Raw genomic sequence first — 25,957 nt, forward strand, 5'->3', positions numbered from 1 at the left:
GCTTGGCAATGTTGTGAATCATAATGATCATATCAAGTAACCCATGAGAGCAGACACGTATAAATCCGAACAACTGAGGAAAACGAGTCAATGAATATTTGTACAAATAAAAAGTCAGCTGATAAGCTTTGCCTCTGCTGCCTTCCAGATAAATCACTTTCACAATCACTGCACTATTCCTGCTGGAACGACAGGCAACTACTAGTCCAAGACTGTAAGGGCGATCTGTAAGCTGACTACAAAGATAGTAGACGGTTGACTTGAAACACAATGATCTATCCAGTTGCTTTGATAGACAAATAGGCAACTTATCCTTCGGCATTAGCTCAAGATGTTGTGATAGGAAAAAAACAAGTACTAATTAAAAACTCCCAACGTCTTCGAGCAGTTGTGGGCTTAGAAAAGATTTCAGGACTGGCCTGATAGTTTGCAACTGACAGTGTAGAGATTACAATCTCAGAAGAAAGGATCGAGCGTTATTTGGCGGTGAGTCTTTAGCTTCTAGAAGGTTATGGTAAAAAGGTATTCATGCTAGAATACGGAATATGACATTCCACTGATTACCCATACACGTGAAGAAAAGGAAAGATCTGTCTTTGGTTTTCATCATCCACGATCGTCATGTGTGACCAATCAGCCTATTCCTCCTATAGTTCCTACAGCTACTCCGACTTCAATTATTCTTATCCTGATTATTACTCAGATTATGGATTTTCCTCGTACAGACAGAAATTCTTTATCGTACCATTTTGCTTCACGATTATCTTTCTAACCGGAGTTATTGGGAACTCTCTGGTCCTCTACGTAATCTTGAAGCACGGTGCGATGAAAACAGTGACGAACTTGTTCCTCTTAAATCTCGCCGTTGCCGATCTGGTATTCTTAATACACTCCGTTCCGATGTCAGCTTCCGAGTACCTATCACCAGAATGGCTGTTTGGAGATTTCCTATGCCGCATGAGAAATTACCTGAGTTATGTCTGTTATTACGTCAGTGTATGCACTCTGACTGTGATGTCTGTGGACCGGTATTATGCAGTTGTTCATCCGATGAGATCCCGTATATACAGGTAGGTGTGTTTAAAATTACATTCCCAAGTAAATATTGCAAGGGAAGCATTGTCTAAACATCAGTGTTCTTCTCCTTCTTTGGAGAGAGTTGTAGATTTAAAATACATACTTATCCCTGCCAGTGCCTTGTAAATAGGACACAAGTGCAGTGGCATTACTTTTACGTTTTCGATTATATTAACATCCTGCCATTATGGTCGGTTATAACCTCCAAATTCGAAATATTGCTGTGTGAATTAATACCAAACAAAGCGTCGCGACGACGAGTTGAGTATAATTCTTTTCGGTGACAATTTATATAAGATAATTCATGTATCCAGTGTTATCCATTTATATGACTTTAAAGACATCAACCTCATTAAGCCACGCAAGAAGCCCAATATAATACTCCACCCTACCCCCTCGAACCTCATGCGTTGTGGATTATGTAAAATACGTTCACTTGAGTGAGCGAGCAGATGAAAAGAATGATGAAAGAATAAATTACAGAGAAGAAGTCTAAAAATCATGTGCAACTTTGATGAGCTTACAGAAACGCCTGGAACTAAAGTATGCACCTTGTGTCTAAATTGCCCAAACTTGGCTGTTTATACTTCAAAATGCATATAATATAAAAGGTTGTGTTGCTTCGGTCGCAAATTAGTGAAACTCTACAGTAGATTATCCTTGCCAGAGTAACCTTTGAGCCGTTGGGTCATACTTTTATCATACATTTTTAATGAAAGAGGTAATCTTGAGGAATAAAGGTTCGGTGAAATGGTGGCCTAAAACCTTAGTTTATGTTGATAATACTTAAAGGTGGTATTTTATAGTGCCAACTGCTGTATATTATTGTTTTAAATCGTACAAACGAAGCCTAGCTCACTCAAGAAGTGAATTCCCGTCACATCAACGCAAACGACACTTTAATCAAAACACTGCATCGAATGATAAGTGACACACTGAAGACAGTATACTACTGTATTCTGTAACGTCAAGACTTTAATTTCAGAATTGTTTAGTTTCATTGGATAAATGCAAGGTTAAGCATAGACCTTCCACAAATGGTTTATGGAATAGGTTTTACCTGCAAATGAGGAATAAGTACTTGCAAATACTAGGTTATATGGCAAGCACTATTATTCAATTTTGAATTTCAAATAACAGCGCCTCTATTAGAAGAAACATAGAGTTAAAGTTGTCATGAGATTCCCGCCTCATGTTACTCTTTCAGGGAATGGTTTCAAGGTCCGTATACACTCCTTGTGAATCTAACACCTACTTTCCCAATATATTTCCATTTGCAGGCGTGTGAAATCAATTCTTCTCAGAAAAAAAGGCACTGCTCTCTAATTTCAAGACGCCCTAACTACATTAAAACGTATATTGAGTAATCTATATAAATTGTTTGCATTCTCTAAAATTCACCCATACATGCGTCAAGAGGTCCGCAAGGGCCTATTGATGAAGATTCAGTTCTGTTATTTGACACCGCCAAGAAAACATCATTATTCTAACATCAATGAGCCGTAGATGTAATTTTCCAAGCGACAGACTAATGTCTATAGGTCTTTACGTTACATATGTTCTCGAATATCACTCTCTTACCGTTCTTGACCTAGCGTAATTGCGGAGAACCGTGGCTATAACTAACAATTTCACAGACTCTCGTCTTCGCGAGTACCCGTTGAAGGACTTCTGTCGGAACATGTTTCTTGAATTGATTTTGAATTGAGTGAACTGAACATACATTACTCATGATATTTCATTACGTTTTCGTATTAGAAGATAATTGCTTTACGTGGTTTTTGTAGCTGTGTGTAATACCGACGAATCTCTTTGACGCTTGTAAATTATGTATTAAACGTGCGTGCACATAAAAATATATCCATTTTGTTAAACCACGATATGAATTTCAAAGCTTCCTAGCCCCCTGAGTCATACACGCGCGCCCCGGGGTCCCATGTTATAATAACCTAGTTGTAACTAGGGATGCTCAAATAAAACTTGGTTACCGAACAGAAATGTGATTGAAGAAAGACCTTGTCCCCAAGTGAACTCAGTGTCATGTTATATGTGTTCGAGCAAATAATCTGGGATTAGTAGGAGCCTATCGTTGCTACTCAACACATCGTTTTTGTTAACAAGCAGAAAGCGCTTCATCTGGACTCAAGTAGAGAATGATTTCTAAACGTTTAGTCAAATAATTATACATGTGTAATATCTTCGTCATAAATTAATGCAATAACAATTCTTTGGCCCTAAAATAGCAATGTAGTCATAGTCTTCAAATGTTGAAGGATCTTCGTTATTGGTGGGGTTTTTTATTTGTTGTTTTTGTTGTGTTTGTTGCATTGCTACCGCTGATGATTCGATCAATATTTGATCTGCGCGAATTAATCAACTTGTCAGCATTGGCAATATTCTTCCTCTGGTTCAAATGGACACCTGGTATCGTTGACACACTGTCGTGTACTTGACACTGACAGTTGTTGGTTCTAGTCTATATCAGTCTAATCAGAATAAAAACACTAATGAAACATTGATATGACAATTTTTTTATACTGATTAAATTGTGGCAGTGCCTCTCTTATTGACCAAGTGCATCGTTTACAACCTTTCAATAATTAACTGATAGGGTGTAGAACTATAATATTTGTATGTAGAACAGTCGGGGGGGGGGGTAATGTTGTGTGAATGATAAGGGGAGGGGAGCTCCTCACAAACCTAAGTAAAAGTGATGGCATAGTACCACTGTGACGCTCTTTATTTTCACCTACCATCAATTGTTGATTGAAAATGAATATTTGTTTGTAATAATTACACAGTGCAATGTAATAATATAAACTTAATTGTTTTGTACTTACAGAACTTTGCAGCATACCGTTCTTACAATTGTCATCATATGGATACTCTGCCTAGCAGGAAGTGGTTACAACATACATATAAGCGACGAGGTCAAGGTCCTTAACTATGGTAAATGCCGAAAGTTTTGTCTGGAATGGTGGACTAACAAGGGAAGACGACGATTCATAACCTGTATCATTCTGATATTCTATTGTTTACCACTACTCACCGTTGCGATATCGTATGCTTTGATGGCAAGGCGCCTCCTCGTGACCGTCTCTCCTCAAATGGGCTCGGATGATGCACAAATAAGAACAGTACGCACGCGCAGAAAAATCGCGCGCCTCGTTCTGGCTGTTGTTCTCACCTTCGCCCTCTGCTGGTTGCCCTTCCACTTATTTCAGCTTATTAGTGTGTGGGTCACCTCCTATGATGCCATATACAATGAATCGTTTTCTATTTATGGTCAAATCGCACGCGTTTTCGCCTTCTCGAACAGTTGCATGAACCCTCTTCTGTACTCCTTCCTGAGTGACAACTTCCGGAAACACTTCAAGAGGACATGCAGTCCGCTAAATTCGTGTGGGAGAGTGTCGCGCATTGGCGGCGTTATGGCGGGTTTCGACCAAGAAGCTGGGCCAACTAATTTGACCAACTATAATGCTAGTCTTCGACAGCCGATGAACACAATATCGTTGAGGGTAGTTAAGAATGGAAAGCTGACGTCAGGATCCGGTTCGGCATCAGGTTCAGGTTACAATACAAGTCCTTCGCCAACTGTGTAAAACTTGCATATACAAAATTCCGCAATTGACAGATAAAACACATTATTGATCCCTCCACAAACTAATGACAGATGTCAATGATTGATTTCCATAAGACTGTTGCAGCCTAGATAAACCAGGGCGGAATATGGTATATTTAAATTTACCATCTCAAATAGCGTGTTATTGGACATATTGTACCATTCAGTTGATAAACAGGATTCACTCACCACGTTTAAGCATTCTGTGACACTGTTGGTAACTAAAAATAATGGAACCTTGGTTAACCAGACCATACTAAAAGGACTATACTTTTGATAAACTCAGAGTTAGGTATTGCTGCACATACCTCTGTAGCTGGGCATGCCCAGTTTTGATCGAAATTTTGTGATTAAAAGTTGTTGGTTCATTCCTTATCACTTTGGATGACATTTTGTAGTAAAGACTTGATTGATGTACTAGGTTTTTTAGAAGTAAAGTTTTCGTTTTGCCTTTTCAATGTTAAAGTTGTACGAGCAACGATCTCAGATTTGAACACATTCTGGTATTCCGTATCAAATTCAATACCATGAATCCATAATTATGTTTTAAATTGGATTTGTAATGATATACAATATGTAATATGTAAATGGTCATCATTCTTTATTGAATGGCGATAAATATTTCAGTACACAGTGCCAAGCCTCCCCTTTTCTTTCTCTTTCTAGATTTAAGTGAGAGAATTATAATTGTGGGTAGAAACATGAGAGCGCATGGTAGACAAGCAAAAAAAGTGAATTGTGTTTATTTATACAATTTTATAAAATTTGAGGCAGAAAAATACGACAAGGTTAAAACGGAGTATGTACAAGATGGAGACTTTAGTTTCAAAATATTACCTCACATCAAGAACAGTATTCACAATAACAACGGTGTAAATTCCCTTGTACTGTCCAAAAACCGACGTCTGTCCTTTAGAGTAAATGCTAGTTCTAGACGACAGAAACAAATTCTTGGAATGTTATTGAACATGCACAAGAAGATGGCTCAAAGGATATCAATGTATGATTTCAGTGTTTGTAAGTATCGAAAATCACTTTCTTTGTGGAATTGGTTCATGACAGGTATCATGAAGTAACTACGTGTATTAATTGAATAACTGTTTTTTTTACAACACTCGGTGTTTTGTCCTTTGAAAGCACTTCATTTTCAATTATTCTTCACTGTGTCTAATTTGATTAATTAAACCATGTTATTTGATTTGTATTGTTAGTAAGCCATTATCGTTGTAGCGTTTGAATACACATTTTACATCGTTATGTTGACCTATTTTCTCTCAAGTTCATAGCGATTTAACATGCAAGGATTAACCCACCACTCTAGGGTCCACGGCGCAAAGTGCAGTCATATTGTTTTCTAAGATGTATTCCATTTTCGTTCCAATTAGCATTGATAATGTCATTCACCCCTCTACTAATGATTGTTACAAGGTCCGGATGCCACTCACTATTTGTACCCATCACCACAATTGCAACTCCAGTTTTACTAGATCCACAAATCGAACCTCGAGTACTAGATGTTACCTGTGGAATTTGTCATTCAGGCGAGGGTTGATGACGAGGATGGGTCGAAACATCAAATGTTCTGTACTAAACTGGACTGCCAAGTAAAATCTGTAGTTAGCACTATGTTTAAAGAAGTATCTCATACTCGCAAAACATTACTGTCACCAGGGCTCCTGTAGACATGCAGAGTTTTGGCTCAACAATACTGTAACATCATTCCATTACGAATGACTTGCGTATAGTTAATTTTTTGAAAATTTCAATAGATATTGCTAGAAGTACTTTAATCGTCATTTCGATAAAACATCCATCAACAGCGTAATAGTTGGTAATGGGTTTCCCCGTAATGGCGTTAATTCGTCAGCATTCCCACAGGCTTCTGTTATTTCGTGCAGAGAGGATTTAAAAAAAAAATACATCATAGGGAAATACGCTCTTGGCAACTGTGGCGCTCCGATAGTGAGATAAGCGTGGTCTAAGATTAAATCCACCGTATATTCAATTTTGTCGGCTTATTATGCAAAGCTCTCCTAGGCATACTAAGCAAATTACGTATATTTATAATGATAACTATATATATTTGACAGTTAATCGAATGTTCAGCTGGTAGCTGTTTTAAGCCTAACCTTTATGTAAAGGTACATTTAAGATGCGAGACTGGAAAGTGTACAGTTAGAAATTTATCCAGGCAGGAAGGTTTTGAGAACAAGTTTATTTTCCTTGAACTTTCACTTTAAGTAACATTTTTATTTAACATTTTGTGAGCATTGTAACTTTCAAATCTGTAGTTAAATCTGTGGCTATTCGGTTGTTAGTACAAACTTAAAGCCACCTCAATGTGATCTGTTAATTTATTGTCATTGGTATGAATTATATAATCGAATTAAAAGTTTTTATTAACAACTGTTATTTTTGTTGATATTTTTTATAGAACTTTAAGAATCAATATGTATGATAAGGGAATCAAGCTATCAGCGAACTGAGACAACACAGCCTTTCTATTTTTCTTTTTTATAAAAGACAGAAAACCCAAAACTTATATTGTTGCAACATGATGATATAAGCTAGAAATGGTCATTGACGTAATTTCACTCACGGTAGGGTGGTGGTCTCTGATACTAAGCAAGTTTTCATCACATGGTAACTGCACATTCAACCTCATTCAATATTTACACTATCATGATTACATGGTGGCAATGCCCATGTGACCAAGGTACTGGTATCACCCACTTTTGAAATCTACTAAAGTTAGTTTGAGTCTGTCTCTGATATTCTGCTTTTGGTCTGATTTCCATGGCAGTATTTTCTTGTCATTTGCTGTATTGGTTTGATGTTAACTTGACAGCTTTGTTTTGTTTTGTTTTGTTTCAAATATATTGACCGTAAGAAATTTGTTGGAAATCAAATGTTAAACATCATAATGTTAGCGATCAATCAAGGAAAGTAAATTGTAGAAGTCGTCGATGCGGAGTAAATTTAAGGGTGGCCTTAAAGCTTATTAGCAAAGTTCTATTAGATCAGGTCCAGACCAATCCCTGCCATAATATTTATTATATGGCGATAAAAGAACGCATGCTGGATTGGCAAATAGTCAAAGCGTCACTGGCTGTAGGTTGACGACCCCATGTCAGTCTTATTTTTGCCGAGATTCGGGAACTTTAATAACAAACAAATGATTCAAAGTTTCCTTCTGACTTTCTGAATTAGTATTCCATCATTCTGGCAGTTAAGGAATGATTATGAAATTGAAAGAATCGCCAATAAGTACACATTCATTTTAATTTGTTGTTATTTTTCACTGATCGACTGACACATATCATTTTATGCTGGCAAACAGAATTAATTGAGGTCGCCCTATGCTATGTTCCAGACCTTTTTCTAGAAACCTTTTTGTTTGCAATCAGCCAACGGTTCAATATTAATCCGATGTTATAGTTCACAAAGGTTAACACGAAAGGTAAATTGCCATGTAGTGTAACTGATATACCACGTAATATGATAGTAGACGTGTTTCGATTTAGATACAACTGTAGCCATTATAACGTGGACAAACTGAACCTGTTACGAACAAGGAAAGTAGACAAATGTATTTGATTGATAACACTTGGCACAGCAAATTGGAACAGTAGAGGCATGCATTACATTTCATGGTTTGATAAGAATAGTTTTATGGCCTCTTTATTTGTGCATGGAATGCCAAGGGAATTTCTAATTTGTTTGTGAATGTGAACTATTATGGAAAGAGGCCACACAACTGTTCTTATCAAATGATGAAATGTAATATAAGTCTCTGTACTTCCAACATGCTTTGCAAAGTGTTATTAATCCAATTTGGTTGCTTATTTTCCCGTTTTAAAACAGGTTCCGTTTGTCCATGGTCTGGTGTCAGCAGTTGTATTTAGATATTATTAAGGAGGTACCGGTTTTGGTAAGACCTAAGATAATGTGGTTCCGATTACGCTTAATTTTCGAATAGATAGGGATAGGTAGATTTTTTATTTCATTTTTTTATATATGTATTCTTTTCATATGTGAGTTTCAAGTTCAGATAGTTATGTTTTCCGTTGTTTTCCATACGGGCTCTGTGTTTGGTTTCTTCAAAAATGAGCCATTTAAACATCGGAAAGAACATTTTTATATTGTCTTTATTCTTTTTTTATTTATTCGGACGTTGGCGGCGCACTTATATATTATCTTTTGCTGACTTCACGATGATCAAGGATATTAGTTGAGGAACGCTTCTCGAAAAAATAATGGCTACTGCTTTAAACAAATGAACCATGGGGAAGAGTCATCATTTTCAACATTGCCTGGCAGCCATGGAAGATTGGATTATTCACGCGGGGAAACACCAAGCCTACATCACTTTTGCTGTAAACTTCTGGAGTCGGGCCACAGTTGCAAAATCCGTGTGGCTTCATTGCAAGTACCCGCCTCATATTTAAACTTAAATTATGTGTATTGTTCGATAATTGCCCCTCTAAATGGCCTCATTTATTTTCTCATTTGCAAAAAGTGTTTTGACCATTGGAGTGGGACACACCCTCCCAAACCTTCCCCTACAGCAGCCTGACTGACTACAGCAGTCATAATGGCGGCGCTGCTCCCATCCCTTCATCAATATTACGGGGAAAGGCCATTAGGCTAGGTGTAGAGTTTCTAAGGATTAATGCTCAATATATGAGATTTTTTCTTGCGAAGCCCACACCTGTTTATCCCTATTGTAGACTCTGATGTCTATTGCCACTGTCATTTCATGTAATGTATCACTTATTTACCTTACAATTATACATCTGCAGTGCGCGAGAGGGGTAGAGTTGTACTTACTAAACTCTAAGTAATATTCGGGGGAAAGGGGTACGAAGGTTCTGGAGTTCATTGGGGATTTTTGATTGTTGTTTTGTTTTATTTTGTTTTGTTTTGGTTGTTGTTGTTCTGTTTGTTTGTTTATTTGTTTGTTTGTCTGTCTGTGTGTTTATTTATTTATTTGATGTGTGGTGTTTTTTGTGGGTTGGGGCTTTGCATTCTTAGCGATCACTCAGAGGGGACGCTGTGAAATTCACGTACAGCCGGGATGACGAAATCGGCAACCAAACGTATTCAACACCATTCAACAGATACTGAATGATCATGAACAGTTTTGGTATCTGTCAATAGTTTAATTGGAAAGGGGATATGTCATTCCGATTTGTTTCTCTTATTTGTATTGAAGGGAATAATACATTTGGGTCAGCAATGCTATCATAAAACAAAAAAGGAGGTGCGATTTTAAAATAGGCGGAGTTGTTTATATCATACCTGCCATTGTTTTTGTTGAACCTCACTCGTACTCATATTATATACCTCATATTATATACCAAATACCTCACCACACAGGAGTCATTTACATGTTTTTAATTGAAAGATAGACTGCTTTATTACATTCAAAATCAGAACTTCACTTGGTTGTCATAATTGACTGTGTGAACATTTTTATATAAAATTATATCAATTTTACATTATCAAACCAGCGTGTTCGGTTGTCATGGCAACACAGTCTTTTGAATGGCTTCTAACCAGATTTGATTCTTCATATTTTGAATAATGTACAGTATTCATCGGATTTGTGTTCGCTTTACAGTAGAAAAAGTGCTCTACCTGGCGTTTAATTTTTTTGTTGCTTCTTGTTCTTGTTTTTTTAATGTTTTATTTTATTTTTGTGAGACCTAACAGACCGATGCAGGTGGGGTACACGTTTCTTCGTGATTTACGGTGCGCTAATATAGCATTTCCACCCTATCCCAGTTGTTTTCCCCTCTGTGCAGGCATTTTGCTGGAAGTAGTATGTTGTAACATATGTCACAGTCAACGTCCTTGAAGTCGTAATTTAGTGTACGAACTGGAGAAAGAAGACTGGTAACATCGCAAGCACGAGCGTAGCGAGTGAAGCGGTGTGAAATCCAGCCACGCCATCACCGGCGTCTGTTGCAGATTCGGTGGTATTGCTGTCGTCGGCGGCAGCTGTGGGTTCAGCGGTGGCTGTGTCATTCTCTGTAAAGATAAACATATCAGAAAGGAATATTAGCAACTACGACTTTCGAAATGTGCTTAAATACGTATATATCTGTGGATATGAGATAAGCTAGGTCTTAACAAGCAAACCAAAATCATCATAATTTTGACTGTCTCGCCATGGTACTTTGAAGTACATATGAACATTTCCTTTGTTTATGAATGTGTCAAAAATAGTTTTCTTTTGTCATCCTGTGAGAAATGTGAAAAGTTCTTGATTAGTTCGAGTAAAATATATTTCTACTGTCGGTGCCGTTACCTTTCTCTGTCTTACGCAAACGAAAGTGGCAATACAGTGATATACATTTTTGTATTACCTAGCAGTTCATTCATTTTCTCTGGACACTATGGGTTTTGGTGGACGTTTACCAGGACCGCTTAATATTCATGTCTTGTATAGAGAACTAGAATCGTATATTTTCTGTTCATGGTACATTGTAATTTTGTTTACTATTATTATATGGTGGGAGGTATTTTTATTTTTATTTTTTTTAATTGGCTCTGTCAAATTAGAGTTGAACATTATAAAATAAACGAACATATTAATGTCACAGTTTAAATATTAAGATAGAAAAAAGACAGCCGGTTAGAGCCCAACATGAATCACCACCATATTCTGTGCTATGTTTAGAAATTAATTATTGTACCTGCTGGTTGGTACGACAGCGATTTGAATATGGAACTGTAAAATGTTAATTGTTGTCACGGGGTTCATGCATGCTTATTTGAAATTCAATCCGAAGCCAACACTAAGCAACATACTCTCATTTATAACTTACGCTGTCCAATACATCATGTGTCGACGCCCTTCGGGCGTTCTAGGCTGAACACCTGTTTTTAATTTATTCACGTTTAACCATAAACAGATGCATCATGTTGTGTTTAACAATGAGTCATATTTATGAATATTTATGTCTCTGCAGCATTGAAGACATCTGACGCAGCGTGAGTAATGATGGCGAGTCAGGAAGTTAAATCGGTTTCATTGCAAATTTGGACCAACGCCATCGAATTCGAACGTGAAATGAGAGACAATATAATGTTCGTCCGAGATGATGTTTTAATTTCAGCTTTGATGTCATAATTTCTGACAATTACATATAATGATTGTGAAATGAACAAGATATTTATTAAATGGAACGATTATCCGTCACGGTTCAAATTAGCAGGTTATTATTTATTATTGCGAAATCGAGTACCCTAACCTGACAAGGCATAGTGTGTACATTTACATCGTCAGACATACGTTGTACAAAGACGATAGCGTCAAAGGGATATATTAAGCTGACTTTATATATCTTTCCCTCGCCCCCCCCCCCTTTTTTTTTGGGGGGGGGGGTTGCTGCATATTAAAAGGTACCTGTGATATTCAACCTTACTGAAGCACGCTTAGCCATCAATTCGTATTGGTAGACCTCCTACACGATATTCAGGCGTGATATGTAAATAATTCGATGTTATGAAAAATAGTTCAATGCCATTGATCGAAGGCATACATTGATATTAACATTTTACTTAGATAGATTAGTAGAGCTTTTATGTAAGTATACTCTCCAGTAAAAAAAAGCGTATAAACTCCTCTTGTACAACTTATTTATACCCGTATATAAAAAGGTGTGGAAAGGGGGGGGGTGTTATTGAGAATAACGGAAAGATACCTACCAGCATAAACAAGTGCTACTGCAAAGCAGATGATGGCGAGGAACACTAACTTCGACATGACGATGCTGTAAAATGAAATATAACAGAAAGTTGATAAGTTGAAAAATAATAATTTATTAAATATAATTGCATTTTATATAGACTTATACAATTACAACGTTTGCTACTGCGAAGATAGATTTGCAGAGCCTCTGGATTTTCTTGTTTTTTCCGTCGTTTACGATTCTTTAAAGAAAAAATACAGCTTCGGTTGATAGTTTGAATATTTTGATATTCAAACGCAAACAAATCGGCTGAACATGAGAAGAAAATAATTTGTTGGGTTATCATACTTGTAATTGGCATCGATTCCACTGGTCGGTAACAATAAACAAAGTTGAACGTTCCTCCAATAAAAATAAATCCACGATAGAATTGATTTATTTTGTTTTGTTTTTGAGAGAAATGTCCTCAAAACGTTGCAAGTATTTTGATTTCGACAGCACGGTATTCACCGTCCATATCAGTGATATCAGACATTCTACTTTTAATAATCTTTATTTATACTGGATAGTATAAACATTTGTCTCCCTAGAAGTCCAGTGAGAGCCATCCCTCACGGGTTCAGTGTTAATGCAGGGGTAAACTGGAGTACCTGGGGAATTCGAAACCTGTGTTGTTCTGTAGAGTCAAACTGAACGACACTCTACTTACTTACAGCATGGTAAATTTAATCAAAGCCTGAATGGGTTCGAACCCCGGTCGACCGCAGTGGTAAGAGGTAAGTGGTTTAACCACTCGACTACCTTTAACCCGTTTGCATAACGAGCGTTCGTCGACTACAAAAATTCATCTAGACCGTCGACAACATAAACAAAAAAATACACGTTTACTGATATTGGAAATGCATACGTCATTTCACATGTTTTGAATTTATGAACAATGTGTCTCATATTAAAAACTATCTGCGTGTATACGATATTGAAATTTCGTGGTATTATTAAAGGTATTGACCATTGTAAAACGCCTATATATCCATCGATCCGATATTCTAAGGGTAGTTCCGATTCAACAGGCTGTTTGGCAAAGGGCGATATCTTTAGGTTATCGGAAAAAGAGGCGAAGCGATCCATGGTTATGGTTCGGACAATAACAATATTTGGTACTAGTACCACTGTTTACACGATACATACATCCACGAAACATAACCGCAGACACGCAAAAGATCTAATAATTAAATACAGTAATTACCGTAATGTATGTTCTTGTATCGACGGCACGAACCAACAGCAGTAACTAATACTCACTCCAACAAACACTTAAAATGTGACACGGCTAGCTATACGATAGTTTAAGTCATACTGCCCGTATGTTTGCCTCATTTGAATAACAATTCATTAATTCTATATTTAAATCATCTACGCCGGGTGTCAGGTTGGTTTTCTGGTTAGATGACGTGGCATACAACACCCACCTGCTTCACGGTATGACCATGAATATAATAATCAACCACTATTCAAGCAAATAGTTTTTGTATAACGTAGCATTTACATAAATGTCAATATGTGTGTTTAATAGTATGATTGTTTATGAGAAAACCAGTACTGTGTTGTCTGGAGTACACATTTATATAAAAACAATCTTTCTTTTCGTGGATTTTCGGCAATGAGGAAGCAGCACACGAACCCTCTAAGCCGTATGATCGATCGAGTCCAGAGTCTGAGTTTGTTCAAAGTAATATTCACATTACACGTCTCATATCCTAACCCCACTAATTATCAAAGGCCGTGGTTTCAATGTCAGAATCTCGGTAAAGTTATAGAGATTATCTATAGGATCATTCTGGACTAACATTTATACCTTTAGCTCTGCTAGACAACTGAATTTTGAACGTAATACGAATTAGGCCTTTAATACGAAATATAAATCGCAAGCCGATATTACAATGTATATGAGTCATAAAACGCAACCCGCATTTACCCCCCCCCCCCCAGGAAAACTGTCACTTCCAGACTAGTTTTCAAATTCCAATCACAGATTTCCGGACATCCGTTACACACACGTGAACTCATCTTTGATATTTGTGGATTTCATTTGATTATACAACTTGATCCACAACTTCAAACCTGAAACAGTCACAACCCCTCCCAAATCCCAAAAACAATAAGCTTCAACATATAGTCGTCAGAACCACATGTGAAATGTTAATGATGCTGATCACTACGAAAGCTGTGATATACGCAAATTATGGCTAAAAATAGGGGTCATGTTTCATTTACATTTTGTATATTTGAATAAAAATTATTATTGCACTCACGTGCAAGGATGACGAGAAAAATCTGTACTCTGAGTTTATACATTTTTGTTTGATCTGTTATTGTTTTTCTTTTATTCATTTGTTTTGTTTATTGTTGTTTTGGTATAGAGCGTATCGTTGTTAACAAAACTCAACCCTGGTATTCAGACATACTATACACACAATTGACAGTATATAGAGTTGTGTACATATGATACTAAAATGTCGCTGAAACTCCTTTTAATATGCTACCAACTCTGCCAGCAACGCCAGAAGGCGATACGACATTCCATCGCCACCATCATCTACATCAAACTAGAAGAATTTAATAGAGACTTCATAAAAGTTGGAAACCAACCATACAGCAGAGAAAGGGCTTCTGAACTTATTAGCAATTGCCATTTTAATGAACTCAGTTTCACAACACTAATGCATGACCATAGACAATATCGCCCTGTTTGACATTACCCCAAGGGACTAGTGATATATCTAACTATACCCATCGATTCTAGAAATTTAACCTTGGAGACTAGCTGTTATCCAATATTCACCAGGTGTTACATCGTAGAAAAGAAGGGATTGTTGATTGCCCAGTCGTTGTGTATTCAGTTCAGGAACGTACGGGCTGTTTAATTGAAATATTCAAAAAGCGTATGGGCGTCGGCATAAACAACATCATAATATATAGTGCATGTGTTATATGGCCGAACATATACATACATACATACATACATACATACATACATACATACATACATACATACATACATACATACATACATACATACAGACATACATATAGACAGACAGACAGGTAGACAGACAGACAGAGACAGACAGACAGACAGACAGACAGACATACATACATACAGACATACAGACATACATACATACATACATACATACATACATACATACAATGTACATACATACATACATACATACATACATGCATGCATGCATGCATGCATGCATGCATGCATACATACATACATACATACATACATACATACATACATACATACATACATACATACATACATACATACATACATACATGCATACAGTCAGACATACATATAGACAGACAGAGACAGGCAGACAGACAGACAGACAGACAGACAGACAGACACAGACAGACAGACAGACAGACAGACAGACAGACAGACATACATACATACATACATACATACATACATACATACATACATACATACATACATACATACATACATACATACATACATACATACATGCATACATACATACATACATACATACACACATACACACACACACATATATGTACCACCACCGTCGATATTTATTCAATTCCTAAGCCTTTATTAATGCCGTATAACTGTACTTTGTGAACCTCGTCTGATGATCATAAATTTTAATTTTCTTTGCTTTTGAAAAATAATAGTAAGACACGTTTTAGAGTTTTAGAGTTTCACTACAGTATGAAGCTGATAACTAGTAATAAATATTGAGAATGTTTGGAGCGATTCGGAAATGAAGGTTTTCATCCTGACGTGCTGTTGCTGTTTCAAGTTTTTGATCACGATATTAGCTATACCAAAATATTTCTTTTAATTGTTCAATAACATTTTAATATCTGCTACTACTGTAGAAAAAAATGAATACCTTTGTATCATAAAAATATGGTATGTACATTTTTAATCAGACTATATGCTATCTGGCAACGTACAGTCATGTAAACAGACGTGATGAATGGGTTATGTTGTCAAACACACATGTGCAGGTGTCCTGAAGTCCGACACTACATACATGTAACTGATATGTTATTGTACATTTTCCAGTTTACAGGTGCAGTCCACGACGCTGTTTTCGCAAAACCTTATATTAAGCAATTCTTTAGTAGCAGAGCAATTTTTTGCATATTACAGCTGGAGGGGAGCAATCAAGGGGAATTGCGACGGGGAAATCCTGATTTTGATACAGTGGGAGAGGAAAACATGGAATTGTAGGGGAGGGATTAAAGGGGTGGAACTATATGTAAATTAAATGTACGTTAAAATGAATTGTTGGTACAGTCAAAAAGCACAAACGTTTTCCTGAGTGAGGTAATCATTCACGTGGGAGGGCACTTAAGAGCAGCTAAACGCCCTCTCCATAATTGTTTATGGGGACAATTCATTGTTGGTCTGTAACAACTAATAATTTACGAAAACCACAAATCTGCTTGTTGGCTGTTCCTAAAATTTATTTTTTTCATTTCTAATAATAGGACGGTGTTTACAAATAGTATTGTATTATGTTTGTCTACATGTGTGTGAAAGTAATTCCTCTGTTATGTTTATTTCAAAGTGTTTATCTTTAGGGTGGCTTGTCTTAATTAAAATCCGAAAGAGTGAAATATTTTGACGTTGCGATGAAGACAGCTAAACATGTGATGCACATTTGCTAACAACACGAACATGTCAAATAACTAGTTTAGTGTAAGCCAAATGCAATCAGCAAAAACCTTTTCCAGAAGCTAATAAGACATTTTGGAACAGGCACAAGTTTTGAATTATGGCCACGCGATTGTTCTATTCTAGAATATGATGTTATATAGTCCTTCTCGTACAAACTACATTTTGTCGGCATCGATCATTCCTGGAGGTACTTGGCTTCTGTGCATGTGAATTCATCAGAATGGCGAGGTAAGTCTTATTTTAAAATGATTTTGTCTAAGAAATAAAAACATGCTGGATTCCAAAGTAACTATCTATATCAATATTCATTGTACAATCATAGGCTAAAGCAATTGACATTTCCCAAAATATTTCACTAAACGTCAATATCTATAATTTCTATGACGTTGAGACACTCCACACATTTTACTACTGTTGTGTTACATGAAGCGCCTTGATGACTTTGATAGTTTGCTATTACTTCTCTCATCTCACGAAAATTGTCTGGATGAATTCCGAAGACAAGTAATGTGGAGAAAGGCCTGATTTAAATTTGGGGTCATGAAGGCAAAGAGCTGAATATAGGGTTGTTTTTTGTTTTGTTTTTAAATAGAGCATTTTTGTAGTTAGGCTCTTATGCCACTAAACTTATAACCCCTTTGTATTAAAGTTCCATTTTTTCAAAATTTGTTTCAGGAAGTACCTACTCCCTGTTGTGTTATCAGCTTGCATTGTCGTCATTATAGTGCAACCAAGCTCTTCTCAGTTAGGTATGTGGGTGATCATCAAAGTAGATATCTGAAGAAAAAAAACCTCAATACTCGTCACAAGAGAAAATGGATATAGATGGAATAAAGATTCTGGCTGATAAATTACTTCCTGGTATCAAACTTCAAATATTTATCAGAAAAAAAATCATTAAAATGTTGGGGTTTTTTATTCCAATTTAAAGACAAGTGTGAAGTAAAGCTGTGGCGGATCAATTCTGCTTGAATGCACGTGTTTTCATTTTGGCAAGTCATTCGCGTATTGCTAGCACTATTTGAATCGTGGTACATAGATCTGACACACTAATCTGATTAGAATCCGATGTAGTGTACTCGGCGCGAGTTCTTGTTAGCTTTTACGTTTATGTGAAATTCTCTCTTTTTTTCCTTTTGTGAGCGTCAGACACCTACATCATGATTTATCTATCGCAATCACGATTTCGCGTTTGATAAGTACCAATTAATCATGATTGGTAATCACAGTAATCATGCCCCAAACCATGATTGGTGTGATCACATTAGCTTTGATTTGCAATTGGTACAGGAAGGAAACCCAGCCACCTAGGCTTCATAATGATATAATACCTTTACGCTATTGACACTTGCAGCAAAGTAAAATAAAATAGGAAAAAAAAACACTTTACTACAGCTACAATCTGATTAAAATCCGATGTAGTGTACATGTCGCGATTTCTTTTGGGCTGTTATGTTTGCTGTCCTTTGTTCTTTTGCATGCGCTCATTACATACATCTGACACAATACCATAGTGAATTCACTCAACCAATGAAAACGCGTAACACCGGAACATACATATGGGTGCAGTACTTCAGAGTGCTCTGTTCGAAAAGGGCACGAGCGCAGACAACAATGTTATGTTAATTATTGTTTGGCCGTTCTCTTTCTTTCTTTCTTTCTTTCTTTCTTTCTTTCTTTCTTTCTTTCTTTCTTTCTTTCTTTCTTTCTTTCTTTCTTTCTTTCTTTCTTTCTTTCTTTCTTTCTTTCAATTTCGAACATTGAGTGTTATATTGTATGACGGATTCTGATTGGCTACGCGTAAGTAAGGGATTGGGTTCGGGAAAACCTATGGTATTGTGTCAGATATATGGAACAAGCGCTCACAAAACAACAAACGGCAGTAAACGTAACAGCCAAAGCGAGGTATACTATATCGGATTTTAATGACATTGTTACAGTAACTGCTCAGTACAAGTAAAAATCATCGGTACAGCAATATTCACAATCTTGTCAAAATATATGTGACCTGACTTTGTATGAAATATCTAAATTGTAATTTCAAATCTGAATCTGTGTTTTTGAAATTAAAAGCATTTTCATATTTCTGTTTAACAGTCACCACTAGATCGGATATGATTGGTTCAACGATGGCTGTGACAACTGGCGGCAACTCTCCGCCCGCCAATACCGCACGTGTGTCTGCCTCTGCCTCTAGTCCTGCTGTTACCAGCAATAACACTATGGGCAACTCTACGTCAACACCGGCAGGTAAATTACTTTAAATCCTTGTCTCAATTCACAGCACTCTATGAATAAAATACCTTTATGGAATAAATGTATTCGTAAACGTACGTGCGATTGTAGCTCTTATTATTTTTTTGGTGGATCATTTTCTGCGATATGAATTTACCACTTAGAATTAGTTATACTCAATTCGTCGTACCAAATACGTGTATGGATTTCTCATGTGTCACGTATAATTAAGCAACTAAACTGTCGTAATGTACACAGATACCTAAGTATATTTACTGAGCACAATCTGCAGAACCGTAATGCTTTTCTCTCAAATTCCATGGGCTATTATGGAGAAGTCACTATTATTTAATCTACATCTCTACATCATTTTTTTATGTTTCTCACAATTCATTTGAATGAATTGAACGTGTTGTAAACTATGTCAACTTATCAAGTTAGGGTTCACCCATCGTTTTTGCGATTGGGTCGGAATGAGCAAAATTTATAACTTATACTGTATTTATTTTATTTTCGGTAGTGGAAACCGCAACTGGCAGTCTTGGTGTGGCTATTTACGGAAACAGTTTCCTGATTATGATAATATACAGCTTGCTATTTCTGATGTGATACTAAATCCAAGGTTCAATCTTTCAAAAAAAAAACATATTTAGAGAATTCGTCGCTTTCGTTTACAAGTCATTTCTGCATATTTTCTTCTGATCTTCGTTTTACCTGAAATTGCGTGATTTTGACTGATTTCAAACTTTTAAATCTGATTCAGAAGGCAGAAATCCCTTTTAATGGTTTAATTAAAATACTTACTTTAACTAACAATTTCATATGCAACAGAGAAAGGGTGGCAATATGCACATATTTCGTAAGAGCTCATTGTCTGACCAGATTACATTAATTTTATTGTTATCTGTTATCTGTATGTTTATGACGTAATCCGATTTTAACTTTTAACAGTACTTAACCTAGAATGTAGTCTATCAGCTAGCCCTCGGATGTTCTTCCGATAAAATACGACACACAGCCGAACAACGCTATCGAGGATGGAACATCGGGCAAGCCCTCACATGCGAACTACGTTTGCTTATAGATATAGCATCGAAAGAAAGCCCGAACGTCTAGCAGCAAGACTACCTAGAATGCACCTCTGAAGTCAACTCTTTAAACGTTTGATGTTACTCCAACCTATTCTCAGTTAAAATCAATAACAACTATGTGGTCACTGTACACATTTACGATATCAAAATTTAGTCACTTTAGAATCCAAAATAGCTGCCGAAAGAACTGTGTTAACTCTATGGGGAAAATCTGATCGTCAGTTTCGTTGAAAACAGGACGTGAACGATAATTCTGTCAAAATCACCAAGAACGAGCTGTCATATCGCAATGTTTGGAGAGAATTTAGAACTTTGATTTTCGGTGAATTTTGTTCCCGGGTTGTGTTCTATCTTTAATAGCTTTCTACATCTGAATACTTCAATATTGGCATGGCCTGATAATCATCCAAAAACAAATTTTCGTATAATGATTTTTTTTGTAGTGCATATTCAAATTTACTTTATGTGACGTCACTGGTAGTAAACATCTTCAACACACATGAAGTCGTTGTGTAGTGACAGTGTTCTGGCTGTCTGTGTTTTGTCATAGAGAATGTTTATAAAGATCTAGGCGTACCATGTGGTGACGTCATCAATATTTGTGAACAGTAAGTTATGATGGTTACTTTAGACGAGACATGTATAAATTGTATATTTTTCAATGACTCTGTAGCTGGAATTTACCACAAGCACTAATATTTGAATATAGGTTACCATCGTTACTGATTCTGAACGTCGTAGAGTACAGAGTGTATAACAATACTTAATCCCCTATATAGTTTTGTAATAATACCACTGACATTTTAAATGAATAAAGAATTTAAAGAAATATGTTTTGCTCTTATTTGTTGAATCTAATTCAAGTAATATAAACTTATCTCGAATTCCAAATATTTACATCGGAACAACGTATCATTGACATGCATTACTGCAGGTCTAGAAATCTTTAGTTCTCAGGTATCGTTATTGACATTCAACGTTTTCTCCATAACAAAGTTACATTTCAGTCTTGAACGCTTATAAATTGTCTTTCATGTTATGTAGAGGTACTTTAATTGGACTTTTTAATTTATTTCATGAGAATAGCGCCACCACCGCCCATCATTCAACAAAAAAGATAAAAATTATACAGTAACTTTTACAACACAATGACAAATAAAATAGAAATTACAAAGATAACAGCGTCTTATCTCTGGGTAAAAAAAAAAAGCTTTGAATACAAAAACAGACAAACGAAAAAGTGTAAGTTGATTTCTGGGCGGAAGTAGGGTTATTGCTTTTTCTCGTGTTGGGTACTGTATAAAATAATTTGGTATTAGTTCCTTTCTAAGAGACTGGTATAAAGGACAAAATAACAAAACATGCAGTTTGTCTTCAAAAATATTTAGACCTTCATTTTCACAAGTAATACATATTCTGTCCGTGATAGCTTTACCGACATGTCTTCTAGTCTCGGTCAATAGCTAAAGTAGACTGAGGTAAATGTATGTGTATCTGTGTGTGCTACTATATACGTGTGTCGGCATGTGCCACTACAATGTATGTATGTATGTATGTATGTATGTATTTGTTGCCTACCCACTCCACCCCAACCCACCCACACCCCTGCTATTCCACGTCCAAAAAAGAATGACGTAACGGTTGTTATTCAATATGTCCGTCTACTTGTTTTATTGTCAACTTAATTTTGTGTACATGTGACGAGGCTTAAGACATGAATCCGTTTCTGTCATTTAAAAAGTTTCAGCCCTAACTGCAGAGTTGAGGCGCAAATGTTTTACTTAGGAGAGATTTTCAAGGGATAGGGGACATTGGGGGCGCTATGTCGTACCAACGAGCTAATATCTTTTTGATGTTGTGTGTCATAAAACATTACGTACGCGCTATTGACGTCATCACTGTGCACTGTTCATGTTGACACTGAGTCGATACTTTTCATTACTTCACAGAATTTAGAAACAGGCATCGACAATGGACTAATTTTTTTTGTTAAAAATAATTCAAGATTTGAATCTGGCCAATAGATTTCGGTACCTCTTCTTCATGTTCTTAGTTTAGAAGCAAGAATGTCATGTGATTTTTGTGTAGGCCTCCTGTTGTCGCCTTCGGTTATATATACACCAGACCGCTGCCCACGTCAACGACCGGTGCTTTACTGCCCATACTTCAGGCGCCTACAGTGGCTTATTATGGCCATTGGGCGATTTTGTTTTTCACTTGGGAATTTCTCAGTGATTTTCAAAGAACAAAACTGAAAATGTGTAAAATACAAAAATCAACAAAGTGAAAATGTCGGAAATCAAAATCAACGGACCTCAAATGATTTCCACCATGGTGAAGAGTATTTCCACTGCGGAGGAAATCTTTTCGCTATGGTGGAAATTATTTGCACCATGGTGGAAATATTTTTAACAACAGTGGAAATATTATCAATAACAGTGGAAAAGTTTTCACCAAGGTGAAAATCATTTCCACTGTGGTGGAAATGTCGTCACCGTAGTGGAAATTATGTTCACCACAGTGAAAATCATTTCAGGTTGATTTTGAATTTCCTTTCATTTTGTATTTTCCACATTTTCAGTTTGGACTTTAAAAAAAAATCAACTCAAAATTCACCCATAAAAACGTTGGAAATTTAAAATTTGCACTAACAAGCCACCGTAACCGTAGGTGCTTTTCTTGTCGTCAATTCATGCCAAAAACCTATTTCATTTCGATCATATTAAAAACGTACATATTATTTAAAAATGGTAACAGTTTCTCACTTGTCTACGAGTTAAATAACTTTAATCTTAAAGTTGTATTTAGTTCACGCAAAGCAAAGCTGTTATTTCTTCCGCCATACTGCGAAATAACTTTTCTAGGACATGGTCTGGTCTGATTACTGGACGTCAGGTAGACAGGAAGAATTAGCGTGTTTGGTTATTTGCAGGAGAAATGAAGTTGCCTTAGTGTTTCACTCATAGGACATATTTTTGACATATCTTATATGAACAAGGTATTCATGAGTGAAATACTACGGTTAAAAAAAAGGACAGGCCGACGGTAGAGCATACATACGTCATAAAATGAGCATTTTACCTGATCGCAGTTTGACCCCAGACGAACGTGCAAAAGTAGCTTGCCTCTCTTTACAACGAATGGTAAATATGACGTAATGGGATGAACAGTTGGTAGGTGAACTCAGAATCTGTTTAGCCTTTCCAAATACTGTCGATCCAGTTATCAACAGGTGTGAGAAGATCGACCAACAACCCAATCATCTGAAATTGGAAAGAAAATATTTCTATGTTTTGACGTATACAACTAAATCCATTGAAAATAAATATGTCATTTTCCGAATCGGTTTCGATGAATTAGCCGATAAATGCCGCAAGCACTAAAACATTCACTCTACGATATAGTAACCACATCATATTGAAAAAATTTTAAATTAACTTTTCGGTAAATTATTAGTATTCTTACACCTTTGACAGATCTGAAATAAGTCGTTATTGCTAGGCTCAAACTAGTGTCAATACACCCTTTGTCTGAGTGGAGAAACTAGTTAGAATTCTCTCAAAATTGAGCATAAGTCATTGGCTTCAGGCGTCCTTGGTTACTGAATAATATGTTCGATATTTGGTTCCTAACGTAAACAGCAAAGTAAAACATAATCAATAGCGACATTGTACCTTACTGATTTGACTTATATAACACATAAAACCGTCCTCACGATATAAGTCCATAAGAAACACTAAGATTACATTTAATTTTTAAAAGCAGTCACCACCTGCATGCAATTAATTCAATGACATGTATGGCATTTGACTAACAACACGATTGCTTCCCCAACTGAAGATCAGAATTTGATTTTCAAAAATTAATTTTGGCCACCACGATTTGATCAGTACTCTCTTGAATGTTCGGCGTCCGAAACTGAAGATGAAAATGTGGTTTTCGAAAAGTAATCATGGGTGCTTGTTGACTTGTCCCACCACGGTTTGATACTCTCTTGAATGTTCGCTTAGTATATAATATGGACGGGCGAGGAAGCAAAAGAGAGCTGCAGCTGACAGCCGCCCGTGGTCAGCCTGGACGACATGCAAGTTAAATGTTGTAGTGTGCATACAGTACTACAAGAACGATAACACGAGATTAGTGAAAACAAAATCTGAACTACAGGTGAAAATCAAAGATAAACCGATGCCATATTCTTCTTGCATTTCATCGACGTTTTGACAAATCTCAAGTTGTCTTTCTAAATGTCTAAAACATGCAAGGAAAGAAAATGTAAAAAACATGGGAACAACGACTGTAAGAATCGGACAGACTAGGGCACCTATACATTGATCAAAACGTGCATAGAGATAAATTTAAGTTGTTGAAATTCGGTACATACACATTGCGGTATTAGATGTAATTGGAGTGGACACTGGCACATTCTAATACTTGTATTTTTTTAATTAAACTTTTACAGTTGCTTTCATCGTGTACCCAGCATTCTAATAGCTTTTAATACCACATGTAGGTGTGTCAGTTGTATGTTGCACAATTCTGTTAATCCGGTGATTTGGATAACAATCAATCATAACACCGTGTACCACCAGGTGGCAACTTTAAAGTTCCGAAGCTAAAAGCCAATTTCCCTTTGCTATGACTACAGCCAAAACAACTTGAAATAAAAAATGACGTAATGCGACAATTTATCACTTATCATTCATCTCTCAGTCACTTAGCCAATCAGGCTAGTTGCTGGAGATATTTTGACCAATCACTACCCAAGAGGGAATCGAGTCTATAGGAAGTCGGTTTGATGCAATCGTGATTTTATACTTTATACGTGGCAAGTACATATTATAAAAGGACAAACACTGCGCCAAGGACCAACATTTCAGCACGACGAAAGGAAAGGACGAAGTAACTATCAGATGGCGGGGTAAGTAATGCATTTTTTTCTTATTCAGTTTATCAATTCATCTGTGTTGGTAAACCATAGTATTCAATGTAACTTTTGTTCCAAATACAAGATGTGTTCGGAACAAAAGTTAAATTAAATGCTTCATTTTATCAGTGTTTTCTAAGACTTTTCTTTTTCATTTAACACATGTTAATTTTGATTTCCGAAATATCAGGATCATTATCAAATTCAGGAATCGATGTTCAATAGTGCTGGGCATTTTGTCAGCTTATATTCTGAAGAGAAGGAGAAAACCTCTGGTTGTAAGCATTTACAGTAGATGTATATATAAAATTCACTTTAAAATGCAACCAAGTGTTTTACTTATACCCTAAACTTTGTTTAGGTTATTCGGAAAAATTATCGAAAATCGAAAACAAATGCAAAGTCTCGCGAGAAATTGTGAAGATGTCATTGCCCCCATTTGATCACAACATGATGGTATACAGAGTACCACGTGACGCCTTCTTAGTACAGTTCAGAACGTGCGAGTATATCGATGAGAAGTCTCTGTTGACCTCTGTAAAAGTGATGAGACTGTGACATTGGAAAAGATTC

General features: G+C 36.4%; 1 protein-coding gene and 1 long non-coding RNA gene across 2 annotated transcripts; one reads left to right on the forward strand and one right to left on the reverse strand.

Moving 5' to 3' along the window:
* The first annotated feature begins 621 nt into the window (after nucleotides 1–621).
* LOC144440624 (galanin receptor type 2-like) lies at nucleotides 622–4,682 on the forward strand. The gene is made up of 2 exons (XM_078130010.1): nucleotides 622–1,070; nucleotides 3,920–4,682. The coding sequence occupies exons 1-2, from the start codon at nucleotides 622–624 to the stop codon at nucleotides 4,680–4,682; spliced, it is 1,212 nt and encodes a 403-aa protein (XP_077986136.1).
* A 5,417-nt stretch (nucleotides 4,683–10,099) lies between these two features.
* On the reverse strand, nucleotides 10,100–13,769 carry LOC144441144 (uncharacterized). The gene is made up of 3 exons (XR_013481230.1): nucleotides 13,649–13,769; nucleotides 12,419–12,483; nucleotides 10,100–10,735 (listed from the first exon to the last, which is right to left on the reverse strand). It is a non-coding gene; the product is annotated as an uncharacterized LOC144441144 (long non-coding RNA).
* Between the last annotated feature and the right edge of the window lie 12,188 nt (nucleotides 13,770–25,957).

The sequence above is a fragment of the Glandiceps talaboti genome, chromosome 10 (genome assembly GCF_964340395.1).
Source record: "Glandiceps talaboti chromosome 10, keGlaTala1.1, whole genome shotgun sequence".
Lineage (NCBI taxonomy): Eukaryota > Metazoa > Hemichordata > Enteropneusta > Spengelidae > Glandiceps > Glandiceps talaboti.